At 47.8% G+C, this 22,332-nt stretch overlaps 2 protein-coding genes across 2 annotated transcripts in view; one reads left to right on the top strand and one right to left on the bottom strand.

The window, feature by feature from the left end:
- polr1e (RNA polymerase I subunit E) overlaps nucleotides 1–14,451 on the bottom strand; it is a 32,093-nt gene extending 17,642 nt beyond the window's left edge. The window contains exons 1-6 of the mRNA XM_065003428.1: nucleotides 14,377–14,451; nucleotides 13,895–14,016; nucleotides 9,879–9,887; nucleotides 8,470–8,632; nucleotides 1,776–1,834; nucleotides 1,001–1,145 (exon numbers count right to left, since the gene is read on the bottom strand). Coding sequence (XP_064859500.1) covers nucleotides 1,001–1,145; nucleotides 1,776–1,834; nucleotides 8,470–8,632; nucleotides 9,879–9,887; nucleotides 13,895–14,016; nucleotides 14,377–14,440 — 562 coding nt within the window. The 5' untranslated portion in view covers nucleotides 14,441–14,451. The remainder of the gene's footprint in view (nucleotides 1–1,000; nucleotides 1,146–1,775; nucleotides 1,835–8,469; nucleotides 8,633–9,878; nucleotides 9,888–13,894; nucleotides 14,017–14,376) is intronic.
- Nucleotides 14,452–14,639: 188 nt separating this feature from the next.
- On the top strand, nucleotides 14,640–21,984 carry LOC115115408 (zinc finger and BTB domain-containing protein 5). The gene is made up of 5 exons (XM_065003427.1): nucleotides 14,640–15,105; nucleotides 16,428–16,457; nucleotides 16,707–16,889; nucleotides 17,255–18,106; nucleotides 20,822–21,984. The coding sequence occupies exons 2-5, from the start codon at nucleotides 16,431–16,433 to the stop codon at nucleotides 21,953–21,955; spliced, it is 2,196 nt and encodes a 731-aa protein (XP_064859499.1). The 5' UTR covers nucleotides 14,640–15,105; nucleotides 16,428–16,430; the 3' UTR covers nucleotides 21,956–21,984.
- Nucleotides 21,985–22,332: the final 348 nt, after the last annotated feature.

The following is a 22,332-nucleotide window of genomic DNA, read 5'->3' as shown; positions in this document are numbered from 1 at the left end:
GGTGTGTGTGTAGGTAGGTATACAGGTGTGTGTGTAGGTAGGTATACAGGTGTGTGTGTGTAGGTATACAGGTGTGTGTGTAGGTAGGTATACAGGTGTGTGTGTGTAGGTAGGTATACAGGTGTGTGTGTGTGTGTGTATACAGGTGTGTGTGGAGGTAGGTATACAGGCGTGTGTGTAGGTAGGTATACAGGCGTGTGTGTGTAGGTAGGTATACAGGTGTGTGTAGGTAGGCAGGCATACAGGTGTGTGTGTAGGTAGGTATACAGGTGTGTGTGTGTAGGTAGGTATACAGGTGTGTGTGTGGTAGGTAGGTAGGTATACAGGTGTGTGTGTAGGTAGGTATACAGGTGTGTGTGTGTAGGTAGGTATACAGGTGTGTGTGTGTGTGTAGGTAGGTATACAGGTGTGTGTGTAGGTAGGTATACAGGTGTGTGTGTAGGTAGGTATACAGGTGTGTGTGTAGGTAGGTATACAGGTGTGTGTGTAGGTAGGTATACAGGTGTGTGTGTAGGTAGGTATACAGGTGTGTGTGTAGGTAGGTATACAGGTGTGTGTAGGTAGGTATACAGGTGTGTGTGTAGGTAGGTATACAGGTGTGTGTGTAGGTAGGTATACAGGTGTGTGTGTAGGTAGGTATACAGGTGTGTGTGTAGGTAGGTATACAGGTGTGTGTATATAGTAGGTATACAGGTGTGTGTGTAGGTAGGTATACAGGTGTGTTCTGGTCTATGATGGAGGGGCAGCCTATGCAGGGTCTCACTGTGTGTATAGTAGGTATACAGGTGTGTGTGTAGGTAGGTATACAGGTGTGTGTAGGTAGGTATACAGGTGTGTGTATATAGTAGGTATACAGGTGTGTGTGTAGGTACCTTCCAGGCCCTTCTGGTCTATGATGGAGAGGGCAGCCTTTGCTACAGCGCTCTGCAGGGTCTCACTGTGTATATAGTAGGTATACAGGTGTGTGTGTAGGTAGGTATACAGGTGTGTGTGTAGGTACCTTCCAGGCCCTTCTGGTCTATGATGGAGAGGGCAGCCTTTGCTACAGCACTCTGCAGGGTCTCACTGCCCACCTGGTTCAGTCTCCTGGAGGTCAGAGCTCTCTTCTGCTTTTTGTTACCAAACGCCTCGATCAGAGAGTCCACCTGTAGGGGGGGGTTAGGTATTCATTCTGATGATTGATGTGACCAAATACAGATTATAATGTAGCCCGCTGTGGATTTAGTAAAACAACACTTAAACCTGACAGGAAGTATTGGGGGAAACTATAATCCCTGGAACTAGAGACTAAGGGGAGGGGAGATGTTCAACTATAATCCCTGGAACTAGAGACTAAGGGGAGGGGAGATGTTCAAGGCTGATGGAACTCTAGAACTGACAGGAAGTATTGGGGGAAACTCTAAGCCCTGGAACTAGAGACTAAGGGGAGGGGAGATGTTCAAGGCTGATGGAACTCTAGAACTGACAGGAAGTATTGGGGGAAACTCTAATCCCTGGAACTAGAGACTAAGGGGAGGGGAGATGTTCAAGGCTGATGGACCTCTAGAACTCTAGAACTGACAGGAAGTATTGGGGGAAACTAATCCCTGGAACTAGAGACTAAGGTGAAGGGGAGATGTTCAAGGCTGCCGGAACTCTAGAACTGACAGGAAGTATTGGGGGAAACTAATCCCTGGAACTAGAGACTAAGGGGAGGGGAGATGTTCAAGGCTGCCGGAACTCTAGAACTCTAGAACGTTCCGGATTCTATTTTTAACAGAAATGAATGGAGGTACCTTTTCCCTGTATGTTAGATCTGTGTTCTGGGACGCATCATTCTCTGTAGACGCCTCCCCTGGGAAACAGACAACATGTTAGTCAGGTAGAGAGACGACTCCCCTGGGAAACAGACAACATGTTAGTCAGGTAGAGAGACGACTCCCCTGGGAAACAGACAACATGTTAGTCAGAGAGACGACTCCCCTGGGAAACAGACCACATGTTAGTCAGGTAGAGAGACGACTCCCCTGGGAAACAGACAACATGTTAGTCAGGTAGAGAGACGACTCCCCTGGGAAACAGACCACATGTTAGTCAGGTAGAGAGACGACTCCCCTGGGAAACAGACAACATGTTAGTCAGGTAGAGAGACGACTCCCCTGGGAAACAGACAACATGTTAGTCAGAGAGACGACTCCCCTGGGAAACAGACCACATGTTAGTCAGGTAAAGAGACGACTCCCCTGGGAAACAGACCACATGTTAGTCAGGTAGAGAGACGACTCCCCTGGGAAACAGACGACATGTTAGTCAGAGAGACGACTCCCCTGGGAAACAGACCACATGTTAGTCAGGTAGAGAGACGACTCCCCTGGGAAACAGACCACATGTTAGTCAGGTAGAGAGACGACTCCCCTGGGAAACAGACCACATGTTAGTCAGAGAGACGACTCCCCTGGGAAACAGACGACATGTTAGTCAGAGAGACGACTCCCCTGGGAAACAGACCACATGTTAGTCAGGTAGAGAGACGACTCCCCTGGGAAACAGACAACATGTTAGTCAGGTAGAGAGACGACTCCCCTGGGAAACAGACGACATGTTAGTCAGGTAGAGAGACGACTCCCCTGGGAAACAGACCACATGTTAGTCAGAGAGACGACTCCCCTGGGAAACAGACCACATGTTAGTCAGAGAGACGACTCCCCTGGGAAACAGACCACATGTTAGTCAGGTAGAGAGACGACTCCCCTGGGAAACAGACAACATGTTAGTCAGGTAGAGAGACGACTCCCCTGGGAAACAGACGACATGTTAGTCAGAGAGACGACTCCCCTGGGAAACAGACAACATGTTAGTCAGGTAGAGAGACGACTTAGTCAGGTAGAGAGAGACGACTCCCCTGGGAAACAGACCACATGTTAGTCAGGTAGAGAGACGACTCCCCTGGGAAACAGACGACATGTTAGTCAGAGAGACGACTCCCCTGGGAAACAGACGACATGTTAGTCAGGTAGAGAGACGACTCCCCTGGGAAACAGACCACATGTTAGTCAGAGAGACGACTCCCCTGGGAAACAGACAACATGTTAGTCAGGTAGAGAGACGACTCCCCTGGGAAACAGACCACATGTTAGTCAGGTAGAGAGACGACTCCCCTGGGAAACAGACCACATGTTAGTCAGAGAGACGACTCCCCTGGGAAACAGACCACATGTTAGTCAGGTAGAGAGACGACTCCCCTGGGAAACAGACCACATGTTAGTCAGGTAGAGAGACGACTCCCCTGGGAAACAGACCACATGTTAGTCAGGTAGAGAGACGACTCCCCTGGGAAACAGACCACATGTTAGTCAGGTAGAGAGACGACTCCCTGGGAAACAGACCACATGTTAGTCAGGTAGAGAGACGACTCCCCTGGGAAACAGACCACATGTTAGTCAGGTAGAGAGACGACTCCCCTGGGAAACAGACCACATGTTAGTCAGGTAGAGACGACTCCCCTGGGAAACAGACCACATGTTAGTCAGGTAGAGAGACGACTCCCCTGGGAAACAGACCACATGTTAGTCAGAGAGACGACTCCCCTGGGAAACAGACAACATGTTAGTCAGAGAGACGACTCCCCTGGGAAACAGACCACATGTTAGTCAGAGAGACGACTCCCCTGGGAAACAGACCACATGTTAGTCAGGTAGAGAGACGACTCCCCTGGGAAACAGACCACATGTTAGTCAGAGAGACGACTCCCCTGGGAAACAGACCACATGTTAGTCAGAGAGACGACTCCCCTGGGAAACAGACAACATGTTAGTCAGGTAGAGAGACGACTCCCCTGGGAAACAGACCACATGTTAGTCAGGTAGAGAGACGACTCCCCTGGGAAACAGACAACATGTTAGTCAGGTAGAGAGACGACTCCCCTGGGAAACAGACCACATGTTAGTCAGGTAGAGAGACGACTCCCCTGGGAAACAGACCACATGTTAGTCAGGTAGAGAGACGACTCCCCTGGGAAACAGATGACATGTTAGTCAGAGAGACGACTCCCCTGGGAAACAGATGACATGTTAGTCAGAGAGACGACTCCCCTGGGAAACAGACCACATGTTAGTCAGAGAGACGACTCCCCTGGGAAACAGACAACATGTTAGTCAGGTAGAGAGACGACTCCCCTGGGAAACAGACCACATGTTAGTCAGGTAGAGAGACGACTCCCCTGGGAAACAGACCACATGTTAGTCAGGTAGAGAGACGACTCCCCTGGGAAACAGACCACATGTTAGTCAGGTAGAGAGACGACTCCCTGGGAAACAGACCACATGTTAGTCAGGTAGAGAGACGACTCCCCTGGGAAACAGACCACATGTTAGTCAGGTAGAGAGAGGTAGAGAGACGACTCCCTGGGAAACAGACCACATGTTAGTCAGGTAGAGAGACGACTCCCCTGGGAAACAGACCACATGTTAGTCAGGTAGAGAGACGACTCCCCTGGGAAACAGACCACATGTTAGTCAGGTAGAGAGACGACTCCCCTGGGAAACAGACCACATGTTAGTCAGGTAGAGAGACGACTCCCCTGGGAAACAGACCACATGTTAGTCAGGTAAAGAGACGACTCCCCTGGGAAACAGACCACATGTTAGTCAGGTAGAGAGACGACTCCCCTGGGAAACAGACCACATGTTAGTCAGAGAGACGACTCCCCTGGGAAACAGACGACATATTAGTGAAGTCAGAGAGACGACGCTCCAGGTCAACACGATCGCAGCGCGTAACGTACTGTTGGTTAAGGGCCTGTGAGTCAGCATTTCACGGTAAGGTCGACCAACACCAGGTTGTATTGGGGTCGAATGTGACAAATACACATTTGATTTGATTTTTTGTACAGCCATTCATCCAGCCTGTTTTTTTTTTAAAAGAGAAGAAGTTGATGACCCAATCACACATCAACCTCTATGTACTTGTGGAGATCTGAGATTTGATTGGTACAGGTCAGTATTGCCCAACTCCTCTCCCGCTCTCACGTCCAATGGCATCGTCCAGAGGTTCAAGTCTCCATTCTATCTTTGTGAATTTAAATTATAACAAATCAAATTGGTTTCTGGTGTAGCAGGTAGACTGTCACATTGATACGACCACATGATTACAACATGATGACAAGTGAAGGGATGACTGTCATAGGGGATGATAGTCAGGGATGACTGTCACTGAAGGGATGACTGTCACATTGATGACGCTGATACAACATAGGGATGATAGGGGATGACTGTCACAGTGAAGGGATGACTGTCACATTGATACGACGCTGATACAACATAGGTTTTGATAGGGATGACTGTCACAGTGAAGGGATGACTGTCACATTGACTGATACAGACGCTGATACAACATAGGGGATGATAGGGGATGACTGTCACAGTGAAGGGATGACTGTCACATTGATTGACGCTGATACAACATAGGGGATGTTACTGTCAGGTTGATAGACTGCTGATACAACAAGGGGATGACTGTCACAGTGAAGGGATGACTGTCACATTGAAGACGGTACAACATAGGGGATTATGACTGTCACAGTGAAGGGATGACTGTCACATTGAAACATGATCCACATGTCTGTCACATTGAAGGGTTTTATACAACATAGGGGATGATAGGGGATGACTGTCACAGTGAAGGGATGACAGTGAAGGGATGACTGGGGATGACTGTCACATTGAAGGGATCTGATAGGGGATGATAGGGGATGACTGTCACATTGATACGACGCTGATCAACATAGGGATGATAGGGGATGACTGTCACAGTGAAGGGTTTTATCTGATAGGGACGACTGACTGTCACAGTGAAGGGATGACTGTCACATTGATAGGGGATGACTGTCACAACAAGGGTTTTATGAGGGGATGACTGTCACAGTGAAGGGATGACTTCACATTGATAGGGTGACTGTCACATATCTGATAGGGGATGACTGTCACATGACCCATGACTGTGAAGGGATTTATCTGATAGGGATGACTGATAGGGTCACATTGATAATGGGATTCAACATTCATCTGATAGGGGATGACTGTCACAGTGAAGGGATTGTCACATTGATAGGGATGACTGATCAACATAGGGGATGATAGGGGATGACTGTCACAGTGAAGGGATGACTGTCACATTGATACTGTCACATTGAAGGTTTTATCTGATACAACATAGGGGATGATAGGGGATGACTGTCACAGTGAAGGGATTTACTGACATTGATATGACTGTCAACATAGGGGTTTTATGATAGGGGATGACTGTCACAGTGAAGGGATGACTGTCAGGTTTTATCTGATAGGGGATGACTGTCACAGTGAAGGGATGACTGTCACATTGAAGGGTTGATCAACATAGGGGATGATAGGGTTTTATCTGATAGGGATGACTGTCACATTGTGAAGGGTTTTTATCTGAAGGGATGACTGTCACATTGATACGACGCTGAAGGGGATTTATCTGTCACAGTGAAGGGATGACTGTCACATTGAAGGGTTTTATCTGATAGGGGATGACTGTCACAGTGAAGGGTTTTATCTGATAGGGGATGACTGTCACAGTGAAGGGTTTTATCTGATAGGGATGACTGTCACATTGAAGGGTTTTATCTGATAGGGGGATGACTGTCACATTGAAGGGATTTACTGATGGGATGACTGTCACAGTGAAGGGTTTTATCTGATAGGGGATGACTGTCACAGTGAAGGGTTTTATCTGATAGGGGATGACTGTCACAGTGAAGGGTTTTATCCGATAGGGGATGACTGTCACAGTGAAGGGTTTTATCTGATAGGGGATGACTGTCACAGTGAAGGGTTTTATCCGATAGGGGATGACTGTCACAGTGAAGGGTTTTATCTGATAGGGGATGACTGTCACAGTGAAGGGTTTTATCCGATAGGGGATGACTGTCACAGTGAAGGGTTTTATCCGATAGGGGATGACTGTCACATTGAAGGGTTTTATCTGATAGGGGATGACTGTCACATTGAAGGGTTTTATCTGATAGGGGATGACGTACCTGGGATGACTGTCACATTGAAGGGTTTTATCCGATAGGGGATGACTGTCACATTGAAGGGTTTTATCTGATAGGGGATGACTGTCACAGTGAAGGGTTTTATCCGATAGGGGATGACTGTCACAGTGAAGGGTTTTATCCGATAGGGGATGACTGTCACATTGAAGGGTTTTATCTGATAGGGGATGACTGTCACAGTGAAGGGTTTTATCTGATAGGGGATGACTGTCACAGTGAAGGGTTTTATCTGATAGGGGATGACTGTCACATGAAGGGATGACGTTTGACTGTCACAGTGAAGGGTTTTATCCGATAGGGATGACTGTCACATTGAAGGGTTTTATCTGATAGGGATGACTGTCAGTGAAGGGTTTTATCTGATAGGGATGACTGTCACATTGAAGGGTTTGGGATGACTGTCACAGTGAAGGGTTTTATCTGATAGGGGATGACTGTCACAGTGAAGGGTTTTATCTGATAGGGGATGACTGTCACATTGAAGGGTTTTATCTGATAGGGGATGACTGTCACAGTGAAGGGTTTTATCCCTGCCACTGATAGGGGATGACTGTCACAGTGAAGGGTTTTATCTGATAGGGGATGACTGTCACAGTGAAGGGTTTTATCTGATAGGGGATGACTGTCACATTGAAGGGTTTTATCTGATAGGGGATGACTGTCACAGTGAAGGGTTTTATCTGATAGGGGATGACTGTCACAGTGAAGGGTTTTATCTGATAGGGGATGACTGTCACATTGAAGGGTTTTATCTGATGAGGGATGACTGTCACATTGAAGGGTTTTATCTGATAGGGGATGACTGTCACATTGAAGGGTTTTATCTGATAGCTGGGATGACTGTCACAGAAGGGTTTTATCTGGGGATGACTGTCACAGTGAAGGGTTTTATCTGATAGGGATGACTGTCACATTGAAGGGTTTTATCTGATAGGGGATGACTGTCACAGTGAAGGGTTTTATCAAGACTGTCACAGTTTTATCTGATAGGGGATGACTGTCACAGTGAAGGGTTTTATCTGATAGGGGATGACTGTCACATTGAAGGGATGACTGTTTTGACTGTAAAGGGGGTTTTATCCGATAGGGGATGACTGTCACAGTGAAGGGATGACTTGTCACATTGAAGGGTTTTATCTGATGACTGTCAACAACAGGGTTTTATCTGATAGGGGATGACTGTCACAGTGAAGGGTTTTATCTGATAGGGGATGACTGTCACATTGAAGGGTTTTATCTGATAGGGGATGACTGTCACAGTTTTATCTGAAGGGATGACTGTCACAGCTGAAGGGTTTTATCTGATAGGGGATGACTGTCACAGTGAAGGGTTTTATCTGATAGGGGATGACTGTCACAGTGAAGGGTTTTATCTGATAGGGGATGACTGTCACATTGAAGGGATGACGTACCTGGGATGACGGGCTGCATGTTGAACAGTTGAGCGTTGTGCACCTCCATCGTCATGGTCTCCTTGTTCAGCACCCCGACATAATACCTGAGACATAACAACACACTGTCACCCTGCCACTGTTTTGGTAAACAGCTGAGAGACATAATAACAACACTGTCACCCTGCCACTGTTTTGGTAAACAGCTGAGAGACATAATAACAACACTGACCCTGCCACTGTTTTGGTAAACAGCTGAGAGACATAATAACAACACTGGCACCCTGCCACTGTTTTGGTAAACAGCTGAGAGACATAATAACAACATGGCCACCCTGCCACTGTTTTGGTAAACAGCTGAGAGACATAATAACAACACAGTCACCCTGCCACTGTTTTGGTAAACAGCTGAGAGACATAATAACAACACTGTCACCCTGCCACTGTTTTGGTAAACAGCTGAGAGACATAATTGGCCACCCTGCCACTGTTTTGGTAAACAGCTGAGAGACATGTGCCACTGTTTTGGTAAACAGCTGAGAGACATAATAACAACATGTCACCCTGCCACTGTTTTGGTAAACAGCTGAGAGACATAATAACAACACTGTCACCCTGCCACTGTTTTGGTAAACAGCTGAGAGACATAATAACAACATGGCCACCCTGCCACTGTTTTGGTAAACAGCTGAGAGACATAATAACAACACTGCCACCCTGCCACTGTTTTGGTAAACAGCTGAGAGACATAATAACAACACTGTCACCCTGCCACTGTTTTGGTAAACAGCTGAGAGACATAATAACAACACTGTCACCCTGCCACTGTTTTGGTAAACAGCTGAGACTGTTTTGCTGAGAGACATAAAACAGCTGAACATAATAACAACATGGCCACCCTGCCACAAACAGCTGAGACATAATAACAACACTGTCACCCTGCCACTGTTTTGGTAAACAGCTGAGAGACATAATAACAACACTGTCACACCCTGCCACTGTTTTAAACAGCTGAGAGACATAACAACATGGCCACTGTTTTGGTAAACAGCTGAGAGACATAATAACAACATGGCCACCCTGCCACTGTTTTGGTAAACAGCTGAGAGACATAATAACAACATGGCCACCCTGCCACTGTTTTGGTAAACAGCTGAGAGACATAATAACAACATAATAACAACACATAATCACCCTGCCACTGTTTTGGTAAACAGCTGAGAGACATAATAACAACACTGTCACCCTGCCACTGTTTTGGTAAACAGCTGAGAGACATAATAACAACACTGCCACCCTGCCACTGTTTTGGTAAACAGCTGAGAGACATAATAACAACACTGTCACCCTGCCACTGTTTTGGTAAACAGCTGAGAGACATAATAACAACACTGTCACCCTGCCACTGTTTTGGTAAACAGCTGAGAGACATAATAACACTGTCACCCTGCCACTGTGTTGGTAAACAGCTGAGAGACATAATAACAACACTGCCACCCTGCCACTGTTTTGGCAAACAGCTGAGACATAATAACAACACTGTCACCCTGCCACTGTTTTGGTAAACAGCTGAGAGACATAATAACAACATGGCCACCCTGCCACTGTTTTGGTAAACAGCTGAGAGACATAACAACACTGTCACCCTGCCACTGTTTTGGTAAACAGCTGAGAGACATAATAACAACACTGTCACCCTGCCACTGTTTTGGTAAACAGCTGAGAGACATAATAACAACATGGCCACCCTGCCACTGTTTTGGTAAACAGCTGAGAGACATAACAACACTGCCACCCTGCCACTGTTTTGGTAAACAGCTGAGAGACATAATAACAACACTGTTTTATCCTGCCACTGTTTTGGTAAACAGCTGAGAGACATAATAACAACACTGTCACCCTGCCACTGTTTTGGTAAACAGCTGAGAGACATAATAACAACACTGTCACCCTGCCACTGTTTGGTAACATAATAACATGGCCACCCTGCCACTGTTTTGGTAAACAGCTGAGACATAACAACAACTGTCACCCTGCCACTGTTTTGGTAAACAGCTGAGAGACATAATAACAACACTGCCACCCTGCCACTGTTTTGGTAAACAGCTGAGAGACATAATAACAACACTGTTACCCTGCCACTGTTTTGGTAAACAGCTGAGAGACATAATAACAACATGGACACCCTGCCACTGTTTTGGCAAACAGCTGAGACATAACTGTTTTGAGAGACATAATAACAACACTGTCACCCTGACTGTTTTGGTAAACAGCTGAGAGACATAATGTCACCCTGCCACTGTTTTGGCAAACAGCTGAGACATAATAACAACACTGCCACCCTGGTTTTGGTAAACAGCTGAGAGACATAATAACAACACTGTCACCCTGCCACTGTTTTGGTAAACAGCTGAGAGACATAATAACAACATGGACACCCTGCCACTGTTTTGGTAAACAGCTGAGAGACATAACAACACGGCCACCCTGCCACTGTTTTGGTAAACAGCTGAGAGACATAATAACAACACGGCCACCCTGCCACTGTTTTGGTAAACAGCTGAGAGACATAATAACAACACTGTCACCTGCCACTTTTTGAAACAGCTGGAGACATAATAACAACATGGACACCCTGCCACTGTTTTGGTAAACAGCTGAAGACATAACAACACTGGGATGACTGTCAAAGGTTTTGGTAAACAGCTGAGAGACATAATAACAAACACGGCCAAACTGTTTTGGTAAACAGCTGAGAGACATAATAACAACACTGACAGCCCTGCCACTGTTTTGGTAAACAGCTGAGAGAAATAACAACATGCTTTTGGTAAACATCTGAGAGACATAATAACAACACTGCCTGCACCCTGCCACTGTTTTGGTAAACAGCTGAGAGACATAATAACAACATGGCCACCCTGACTGTTTTGGTAAACAGCTGAGAGACACAACAACACGGCCACCCTGCCACTGTTTTGGTAAACAGCTGAGAGACATAATAACAACACTGCCACCCTGCCACTGTTTTGGTAAACAGCTGAGAGACATAACAACATGGCCACCCTGCCACTGTTTTGGTAAACAGCTGAGAGACATAACAACATGGCCACCCTGCCACTGTTTTGGTAAACAGCTGAGAGACATAATAACAACATGGGCACCCTGCCACTGTTTTGGTAAACAGCTGAGAGACATAATAACAACATGGCCACCCTCCACTGTTTTGGTAAACAGCTGAAGACATTGGGCACCCTGCCACTGTTTTGGAAACAGCTGAGAGACATAATAACAACACTGCCACCCTGCCACTGTTTTGGTAAACAGCTGAGAGACATAATAACAACACTGGCACCCTGCCACTGTTTTGGTAAACAGCTGAGAGACACAACAAACTGGACCCTGCACTGTTTTGGTAAACAGCTGAGTGACACATCCACGGCCACCCTGCCACTTTTTGGTCAACAGCTGAGAGACATAATAACAACATGGCCACCCTGCCACTGTTTTGGTAAACAGCTGAGAGACATAACAACATGGCCACCCTGCCACTGTTTTGGTAAACAGCTGAGAGACATAATAACAACATGGCCACCCTGCCACTGTTTTGGTAAACAGCTGAGAGACATAACAACATGGCCCCCTGCCACTGAGAGACATAACAACAACATGGTCACCCTGCTACTGTTTTGGTAAACAGCTGAGAGACATAATAACAACATGTTCACCCTGCCACTGTTTTGGTAAACAGCTGAGAGACATAACAACATGGCCACCCTGCCACTGTTTTGGTAAACAGCTGAGAGACATAATAACAACACTGCCACCCTGCCACTGTTTTGGTAAACAGCTGAGAGACATAATAACAACACTGCCACCCTGCCACTGTTTTGGTAAACAGCTGAGAGACATAATAACAACACTGTCACCCTGCCACTGTTTTGGTAAACAGCTGAGAGACATAACAACACTGTCACCCTGCCACTGTTTTGGTAAACAGCTGAGAGACATAATAACAACATGGCCACCCTGCCACTGTTTTGGTAAACAGCTGAGAGACATAACAACACTGTCACCCTGCCACTGTTTTGGTAAACAGCTGAGAGACATAATAACAACATGGCCACCCTGCCACTGTTTTGGTAAACAGCTGAGAGACATAACAACATGGCCACCCTGCCACTGTTTTGGTAAACAGCTGAGAGACATAATAACAACATGGGCACCCTGCCACTGTTTTGGTAAACAGCTGAGAGACATAATAACAACATGGCCACCCTGCCACTGTTTTTAAACAGCTGAGAGACATAACAACATGGGCATGCCACTGTTTTGGTTTAATAACAACACTGCCACCCTTGTTTTGGTAAACAGCTTTCATAATAACAACACTGCCACCCTGCCACTGTTTTGGTAAACAGCTGAGAGACACAACAACACATCTGATCACCCTGCCACTGTTTTGGTAAACAGCTGAGAGACATCAACACGGCACCCTGCCACTGTTTTGGTAAACAGCTGAGAGACATAATAACAACATGGCCACCCTGCCACTGTTTTGGTAAACAGCTGAGAGACATAATATGACTGCCACTTTTTGGTAAACAGCTGAGACATAACAACAACATGACTGCCACTGTTTTGGTAATTGTTTACATAATAACAACATGGCCACCCTGCCACTGTTTTGGTCTGTGCTGTCTAACAACATGGCCACACACTGTTTGCTTTATCTTGGCATGGTCACCCTGCCACTGTTTTGCAATAATAACAACATGTCACCCTGCCACTGTTTTTAAATAAAGGTGAAAAACAGCTAAGAAAATAAAAAATAAAACAGCTGAGAGAACATAATAAAAACACATTTTGGAAACAGCTGAGCCTTAAAAACACACAGGAAGGAGACCGTTTTGTCAGAGAGAAGTAGCCTTATAAACACAGGAAGGAGACAGTGTCAGAGAGAATAATACTTGTAGCCTTGATAAAACACAGGAAGGAGACCTGTTCCAAAGTCAGAACAGAAGTAGCCTTATAAACACACAAAGGAAGAGAGAAGTAGCCAAAAACACAGAAGTAGCCTTAAAAACACACAGGAAGGAGACCGTGTCAGAGAGAAGTAGCCTTATAAAACACAGGAAGGAGACCGTGTCAGAGAGAAGTAGCCTTATAAACACACAGGAAGGAGACCGTGTCAGAGAGAAGTAGCCTTATAAACACACAGGAAGGAGACCGTGTCAGAGAGAAGTAGCCTTAAAAAACACAGGAAGGAGACCGTGTCAGAGAGAAGAAGGAATGTTGTTTTACCAAAAATGTCCAATATTTATAAACTCAATATTTATAATTTTATTTACTTATTTATCATATTGATCAACTCTGTGTTTTGCTCCTGGGTACAGATCCAAAACGGATCCCAGATCAGCGTTCTAGAGGCAACGTCACCCTACACCAGGCGTAGTGATCTCACCAGCATGCGTCGGTTCTTCTTCCTAGGGTTGGTCTCGTCCACGTTCTTATAGAAGCTGAAGTCCAGCTGCTGTGTGTTCCTCAGGGTGCCGTTAGAGAACTGAACTGTTGAGGAGAAAGACCCGGGCGATTGATGATTGACATGAAAGCGTGAGGATGCTGTTTAATCGACCACAGCTCTGCCTTCAATAACATAAGTGCCCTCTATACTCACCACAAAGCTCAGAGACATAATAAAAAAAATGGTATGCATTAGTTAATTTGACTCTTGGGAAGTAGATAAAGGACTTCAATGACAAAATCCCGAAGTTACTATACATTTAACGTCACTGTGTTAACATGAGAGCACCCACGTGTACTACGGAACAGGGTGGATTTACGTGTTGTCAGCCTTGGAGACGCTTAAAATTGCAATCTTGTATTTAAAATGAATAATTAGTCCGTAACATAAATAGTCATATTTACCAATAGCAGCTTTATCGTCTTCTCTCTCCTCTTCACAGCAAACCAATGTGCAGTTGGCATCCATGTTTGTTGTCAGTCAGCGGACCTTAAAAAAACAAAACGGAAATATATTCACCCTCCTCCACACACACAAAAAAACAACAAGCGACACCCGATGGCGAGGAGTGGTACTGCAACTCATTAACACGGTGCGCTGATAGGAGTGTAGCGCCACCTACAGAGTCTGGGAGGAGAGGAAAAACATCAACCCCCAGCCACTGCACCCCCTCCCTGAGAAGACTCTGTTTTGAGGGGGTAACAAAACCTAAATTTAGATGATTTCAAAGTAACTAAATGGAGTCGTAGCTATTTAGCTGTGTTGTTGTCTGTGTCCTTTTTGGAGGGGGGGGGAATACATCCCACCATCTAGCTCCAGACACCGCACCCCCTCCCTGAGAAGACCCTCTTTGGGTTAAAAACTAAATTTAGATTCGTTCAAAGTAACAACATGGAGTCATAGCTATTTAGCTTTGTTGGTGTCTGTGTCCTTTTTTGGAGGGGGTTTTAACCTAGTCGGACAACGGGTTTCCACATATTGACTATGTGACTGTGAGCACCCGGAGAAGCGTTATAGCGGTCCATGAAGAGCCGTCTAGCCGTCGGTAGTCCTCCTTCTGTCCGGTCTAGTGGACTTGATGAACCCCGTCCGTCCACCCTGACCCGTGGAGTAGCACCGACAACACAAACAAGGTAACCGGCGGCTAACATTAGCAAGCTAGCTTAGACTGTTTATTTGTACTATATCATCATGTTTATTATTTTATTTATGTTATATCGATGTTGCATTTTTTTTGCTTTGCTGCTTTCTAGGGGATGAAACTTGACAGTTGTTAATAATAACGTTAAGCAAATCTATCTAGGTAGTTAGCATTAGCTAATAATAATAATAGGTAGTTAGCATTAGCCATTAGCCATTGTAGCCGTACACCTAAGCGAGCAAACATAATAATTATACTTCGATGAGCTGATGTTGTTCTCCTTGGTTGTTATTATAAACAAAACCAAAAATATCGGTCATGCTAGCTAAGCTACTTCACCGCAAATCAATGTGTGTTACACTGTTATTTATTTTAACACAGCCTTTCTCAAAAGTTAGCAAGTAGCTAACTAGCTAGATAACTGGATATCCAGTTGCTGACTTGCTAGTTAGTTTAGCTTGGCTTAGTTTAGCTTGGCTTAGTTTAGTTTAGCTTGGCTTAGTTTATCTTGGCTTAGTTTAGCAATGATGGTATTCACCAGACTGGGGAGGGGGAGAGTCTCTCTGATCGGCTTGGCTAACAGATATCACTAGTTATTTAGTTAGATAGCTGTCTAGACGTCAAACTGTACAGTTTCCTTGCTTGTACTTTGACTCATGTCTTCGCATAGACATACTGTCTTTCATTTCGCACATGTTTAACACATTCTCTTCAGTATCGTTACTAGTTCCCCACTTTCACTTAACCGTGGAATAGTCTATGCAATAGCTTCAACAAGATATCATCTATTATCTATTTGTTAATATATTCAACTAATTAATTGTGATAGCTAGTGTAGCTACTGCCCTTCTACAGCATGTCATATTCAAAGCATTTGACCATAGTCTACTATAATGTCTCCTCCACTGACAGTCAATTTAAAGCTAATTTATTATTAATCAAAGATTTTTGTCAGGAAGATTACCTCAAGAGGACTCAATTTTCCTCACATTTATTACACAACGGATTTTTTTTACAACCCTGTTTTTCTCTTCCTCCTACCCTCCCCCTTTCCTCCCTCCCTTTCTCCCCCCATCCCTTCCTCTCCCCCTCCCTTCCTCTCCCCCTTCCCTTTCTCCCCCATCCCTTCCCCCCTCCCTCCCCCCCTCCCTTCCTCTCCCCTTCCCTTCCTCTCCCCCCCTCCCTTCCTCTCCCCTCCCTTCCTCTCCCTCCTCTCCCCTTCCCTTCCTCTCCCCTTCCCTTCCTCTCCCCCTCCCTTCCTCTCCCCTTCCCTTTCTCCCCCCCATCCCTTCCTCTCCCCCTCCTTCCCTGCAGGTCATGGACTTCCCGGGCCACTTCAACCAGGTAAAATGCAAACAACTTTATGATTTCTGTCAGTAAATGAAAAAGAAAACGCTCTAAAGCGTTTAAAGTGTATTGTTTTCATAATAATATAAGACTCTGGACCATTTGGCAGGCGCTTTTATCTGAAGCGACTTAAAGTCGCGCGTTCCTACATTTTCACATGTACGCGTGGCCTCAGCGGGAATCGAACCCACGAGCCCGTGCTCTAGCTAGCGACTGAGCCACGCGTGATTCATATTGTTATTATAGGTCTTCCAGCAGCTGAACTACCAGCGCGTCCACAGCCAGCTGTGTGACTGTGTCATTGTGGTGGGCAGCCGCCATTTTAAGGCCCACCGCTCGGTGCTGGCGGCTTGCAGCACTCACTTCAGAGCCCTGTTCACCGTCGCCCAGGGAGACGCCAGCATGAACATGATACAACTGGACAGCGAGGTGAGGATGATGACGGGGGTGATGATTAAGATGAGGATGATGAGTCTATTACGGGTGATGAGGATGATGAGTTTATAACAGGTGGTGATGATGATGGTGATGTGTTACTGCAGGTGGTGGTGGTGATGATGATGATGATGATGATGTGTTACTGCAGGTGATGATGATGATGATGTGTGCACTACTTGATGATGATGATGTGTGTTACTGCAGGTGATGATGATGATGATGATGATGATGATGATGTGTGTTACTGCAGGTGGTGATGATGATGATGTGTGTTACTGCAGGTGGTGATGATGGTGATGTGTTACTACAGGTGGTGATGATGATGATGATGATGATGATGATGATGGTTACTGCAGGTGGTGACAGCGGAGGCGTTTGCTGCCCTGGTGGACATGATGTACACCTCCACCCTGATGCTAGGAGAGAGCAACGTGATGGACGTGCTGCTAGCTGCCTCTCACCTCCACCTGAACGCCGTAGTCAAGGCCTGTAAGCACTACCTGACCACCCGCACCATGCCCATGTCCCCGCCGGCAGACCACCGGGCCACACAACACCGCCAACACACCCACGCAGAACAGCAGAGACTCAGGCAGCAGGCAACCGCCGAGTTAGCCGCTAACGCTAACCTAGCCGCTAACGCTAACCAAGAGGCTAACGCTAACCTGGCGGCTAACGCTGCTACGTCCAGGCTCCAGCGGTCGTTCCTGCTGCAGCAGCTGGGTCTAAGCCTGGTGAGCTCTGCCCTGGGCGGGGTGGAGGAGGATGGGCTAAGGGGTGGTAGCGATGGTGTTAGCATTAGTGGTGTAGTGGAGCACAAAGCATCCTTGCCCATTCGACGCTTCCACAAGAGAAAGCCCTCCCTGAGCTTTAGCCTATCTGAGGACAGGCCCAGGCAGAGGCCACGCCCCTCCGGAACCCACGGGGATGAGGAAGTGGGACTACTCTCCCCCGACTCCCACAAGACGGGGGAGGAGGCCAGACTGGACGCGGCGATCACCGGCCTAGTAGAGGGCGTGTCCCAGGATGACTCCCAGATGCCCAGCCAATCGGACGGCGGACGCTGCGAAGGGGAGGAGCAAGGGATGGCGGAGGAGGGGGGTGTCGGGAAGGAGTCCCTGGATGGGGGGAGTCACCATGGTGATGGGGTGGAGGTGAAGATAACGGAGGAAGAGGAGGAGGAGGAAGTACGGGAGCAACAGGGACAGGTAATGACATTTTAACAGGAAATACTTCATTTGCATCACAAATATCTCCTTATTCCCTCTATAGTGCACTACTGTTGACCAGGACCCATAGTGCACTACTGTTGACCAGGGCTCATAGTGCACTACTGTTGACCAGGACCCATAGTGCTCTACTGTTGACCAGGACCCATAATGCACTACTTTAGACCAGGACCCATAGTGCTCTACTGTTGACCAGGACCCATAGTGCTCTACTGTTGACCAGGACCCATAGTGCACTACTGTTGACCAGGACCCATAGTAGACTACTGTTGACCAGGACCCACAGTGGACTACTGTTGACCAGGACCAATAGTGGACTACTGTTGACCAGGACCAATAGTGGACTACCATTGACCAGGACTTATAGTAGACTACTGTTGACCAGGCCCCATAGTGCACTACTGTTGACCAGGACCCATAGTGGACTACTTTAGACCAGGACCCATAGTGCACTACTGTTGACCAGTACCCATAGTAGACTACTGTTGACCAGTACACATAGTGCACTACTGTTGACCAGTACCCATAGTGCACTACTGTTGACCAGTACCCACTGTTGACCAGTACCCATAGTGCACTACTGTTGACCAGTACCCATAGTGCACTACTGTTGACCAGTACCCATAGTGCACTACTGTTGACCAGGACCCATAGTGCACTACTGTTGACCAGGACCCATAGTGCACTACTGTTGACCAGGACCCACTGTTGACCAGTACCCATAGTGCATTACTGTTGACCAGGACCCATAGTGCACTACTGTTGACCAGGGCTCATAGTGCACTACTGTTGACCAGGACCCATAGTGCACTACTGTTGACCAGGACCCATAGTGCACTACTGTTGACCAGGACCCATAGTGCACTACTGTTGACCAGGACCCATAGTGCACTACTTTAGACCAGGGCCCATAGTGCACTACTGTTGACCAGGACCCATAGTGCTCTACTGTTGACCAGGACCCATAGTGCTCTACTGTTGACCAGGACCAATAGTGGACTACTGTTGACCAGGACCAATAGTGGACTACTGTTGACCAGGACCAATAGTGGACTACTGTTGACCAGGACCAATAGTGGACTACCGTTGACCAGGACCTATAGTAGACTACTGTTGACCAGGACCCATAGTGCACTACTGTTGACCAGGACCCATAGTGCACTACTTTAGACCAGGACCCATAGTGCACTACTTTAGACCAGGGCTCATAGTGCACTACTTTAGACCAGGACCCATAGTGCCCTACTGTTGACCAGGACCCATAGTGCTCTACTGTTGACCAGGACCCATAGTGCACTACTGTTGACCAGGACCCATAGTGGACTACTGTTGACCAGTACCCATAGTGCACTACTGTTGACCAGGACCCATAGTTCACTACTGTTGACCAGGACCCATAGTGCTCTACTGTTGACCAGGACCCATAGTTCACTACTGTTGACCAGGACCCATAGTGCTCTACTGTTGACCAGGACCCATAGTGCACTACTGTTGACCAGGACCCATAGTGGACTACTGTTGACCAGGACCCATAGTGGACTACTGTTGACCAGGCTAATGTTGACCAGGACCAATAGTGGACTACTGTTGACCAGGACCCATAGTGCACTACTGTTGACCAGGACCCATAGTGCACTACTGTTGACCAGGCTAATGTTGACCAGGACCAATAGTGCACTACTGTTGACCAGGGCCCATAGTGCACTACTGTTGACCAGGACCCATAGTGGACTACTGTTGACCAGGATCCATAGTGCACTACTGTTGACCAGGGCCCATAGTGCACTACTGTTGACCAGGACCCATAGTGGACTACTGTTGACCAGGACCCATAGTGCACTACTGTTGACCAGGCTACTGTTGACCAGGACCCATAGTGCACTACTGTTGACCAGGACCCATAGTGCATTACTGTTGACCAGGACCCATAGTGCACTACTGTTGACCAGGACCCATAGTGCACTACTGTTGACCAGGACCCATAGTGCACTACTGTTGACCAGGACCCATAGTGCACTACTTTAGACCAGGACCCATAGTGCACTACTGTTGACCAGGACCCATAGTGCACTACTTTAGACCAGGACCCATAGTGCACTACTTTAGACCAGGGCCCATAGTGCACTACTGTAGACCAGGACTACTGTTGACCAGGACCCATAGTGCACTACTGTTGACCAGGGCCCATAGTGCACTACTGTTGACCAGGACCCATAATGCACTACTTTAGACCAGGTGCCATTTGGGATGAATACTTCCCAATTTAAAGAGCAATGTATGAAACAACTGTCTAGTATGAATTAATATTTTACCTTTGGTTAAATAAAGGGTTTAAACCCAACCTTGGATAAAGTAATGGGTCATATCCTGTTGTCCTCCTTCATGTCTGTCTCTCCTCCCCTATCTTCTCTTCCTTTCCTCTCTCCTCCCCTTTTCATCTACTCCTGTCTTTCTCTCTCCTCTCTCCTTTTCTCACTTCTCCTGTCCTCCTCTCTTCTTCTCTCTCCTCCTCTCCTATCTTCTCCTCCTCTCTCCTCATCTCCTCCTCTCCTGTCGTCCTCTCTCCTCCTCTCCTATCTTCTCCTCCTCTCCTCCCCTCCTCTCTCCTCATCTCTTCCTGTATCTTCTTCTCTCTCCTCCCCTCCTCTCTCCTCTCCTCATCTCCTTCTCTCCTCTCCTCCTCCTCTCCTCCAGGTGGTGGTCAAGTGTGAGCCTCTGAGCTCCCCAGAGCCAGCTGATGACATCACCATCCAGGGTAGCGACCAGCTGGGACCTGGAAGAGGAAGAGGAGGAGGGGAGGAGGAGAAGGTAGAACTGAGCCCACAGAGCAGCGATCGTAGTCTCTCCTCCTCTGACCAACAGCTTCTCCAACCCAGTTCCCAGCTCCTGCTCAAAGGAGGTCTCGGTAGTGGGATTGGCGGTGGTTTTGGTAACCATCTTGATGGGAAGTCTGGTTTTAGGATTTCTAGCTTCCTCGGCGCCAAGGTCTTCGGAAGCGGGGGGTCGGGGGTCGATGCCGGGGACGACGACCTCCTCAACACGACGACCGGCGAGGCGATGGCAGCGACACATCGCTTCCTGCTGAGCCCGGAACACTCTGGAACCAATAACTCCGCCTCGATGCTCCGTCCCGGGTCGGCCAACCACCTGCACCTGCTGGGTGGCGACGGTCTCGGGGGATTCTCTACAGACGCCGATTCGCTCTTCCTGCGTCCCCTGCATGACGGACTGGGAAACCCCAGAGGAGGAGGGTTCCCAGATCCGTTTTCTCTGGACTTCCAGCGCTCCAGCCTGGGTCTGCACTCCCTGGCCCGAGCCTCTCGGGGGAGCTCCCTGGGTTACCCTGGATACCGACGTATCGCACCGAAAAACGACAACGTGGGAGGAGGAGGAGGAGGAGGAGAAACGGGGGTCGTTCATCTCCAAGACGCCCTGTCTTCCTCCAGTCTGGGGGAAGGGGGACCCTTGCTTCTGAACGGTTCGGGGGGTTACGAGTCAGGCCCACCCACCTCGTCCTCGTCCGCCCCGCACCCTCGCCCCCAGCTGACCCGTGCCTCTGCGGACGTCCTCTCCAAGTGTAAGAAGGCCCTGTCCGAACACAACGTCCTGGTGGTGGAAGGAGCCAGGAAGTACGCCTGTCGGATCTGCTGTAAGACTTTCCTCACTCTGACCGATTGTAAGAAACACATCAGAGTCCACACCGGGGAGAAACCGTACGCCTGCCTCAAGTGCGGCAAACGCTTCAGCCAGTCGTCTCACCTGTACAAACACTCCAAGACCACGTGTCTGCGTTGGCAGAACAGCAACATGGCCGACGCACTGATGTAGGGTGGAGGGGGGAGGGCAGAACAGCAACATGGCCGACGCACTGATGTAGGGTGGAGGGGGGAGGGCAGAACAGCAACATGGCCGACGCACTGATGTAGATGCTTCGGAGGGGAGGGGGAGGGCAGAACAGCAACATGGCCGACGCACTGATGTAGATGCTTCGGAGGGGAGGGGGGAGGGGGAGGGCAGAACAGCAACATGGCCGACGCACTGATGTAGATGCTTCGGAGGGGGAGGGCAGAACAGCAACATGGCCGATGCACTGATGTAGATGCTTTGGAGGGTGGAGGGGGAGGGCAGAACAGCAACATGGCCGACGCACTGATGTAGATGCTTCGGAGGGAGGGGAGGGGGAGGGCAGAACAGCAACATGGCCG

This window comes from Oncorhynchus nerka, linkage group LG18 (genome assembly GCF_034236695.1).
Source record: "Oncorhynchus nerka isolate Pitt River linkage group LG18, Oner_Uvic_2.0, whole genome shotgun sequence".
Classification (NCBI taxonomy): Eukaryota; Metazoa; Chordata; class Actinopteri; order Salmoniformes; family Salmonidae; genus Oncorhynchus; species Oncorhynchus nerka.
This window is presented reverse-complemented; position numbering and strand designations above follow the sequence as displayed.

What these genes read in the sequence shown, in the direction of transcription:
- LOC115115408 (XM_065003427.1), top strand. Translation starts at nt 16,431, where the DNA reads ATGGACTTCCCGGGCCACTTCAACCAG. An exon ending in TCCCGGGCCACTTCAACCAG is followed by an intron (nt 16,458 to 16,706) that starts GTAAAATGCAAA and finishes TTGTTATTATAG; the next exon opens with GTCTTCCAGCAGCTGAACTA. An exon ending in TGATACAACTGGACAGCGAG is followed by an intron (nt 16,890 to 17,254) that starts GTGAGGATGATG and finishes TGGTTACTGCAG; the next exon opens with GTGGTGACAGCGGAGGCGTT.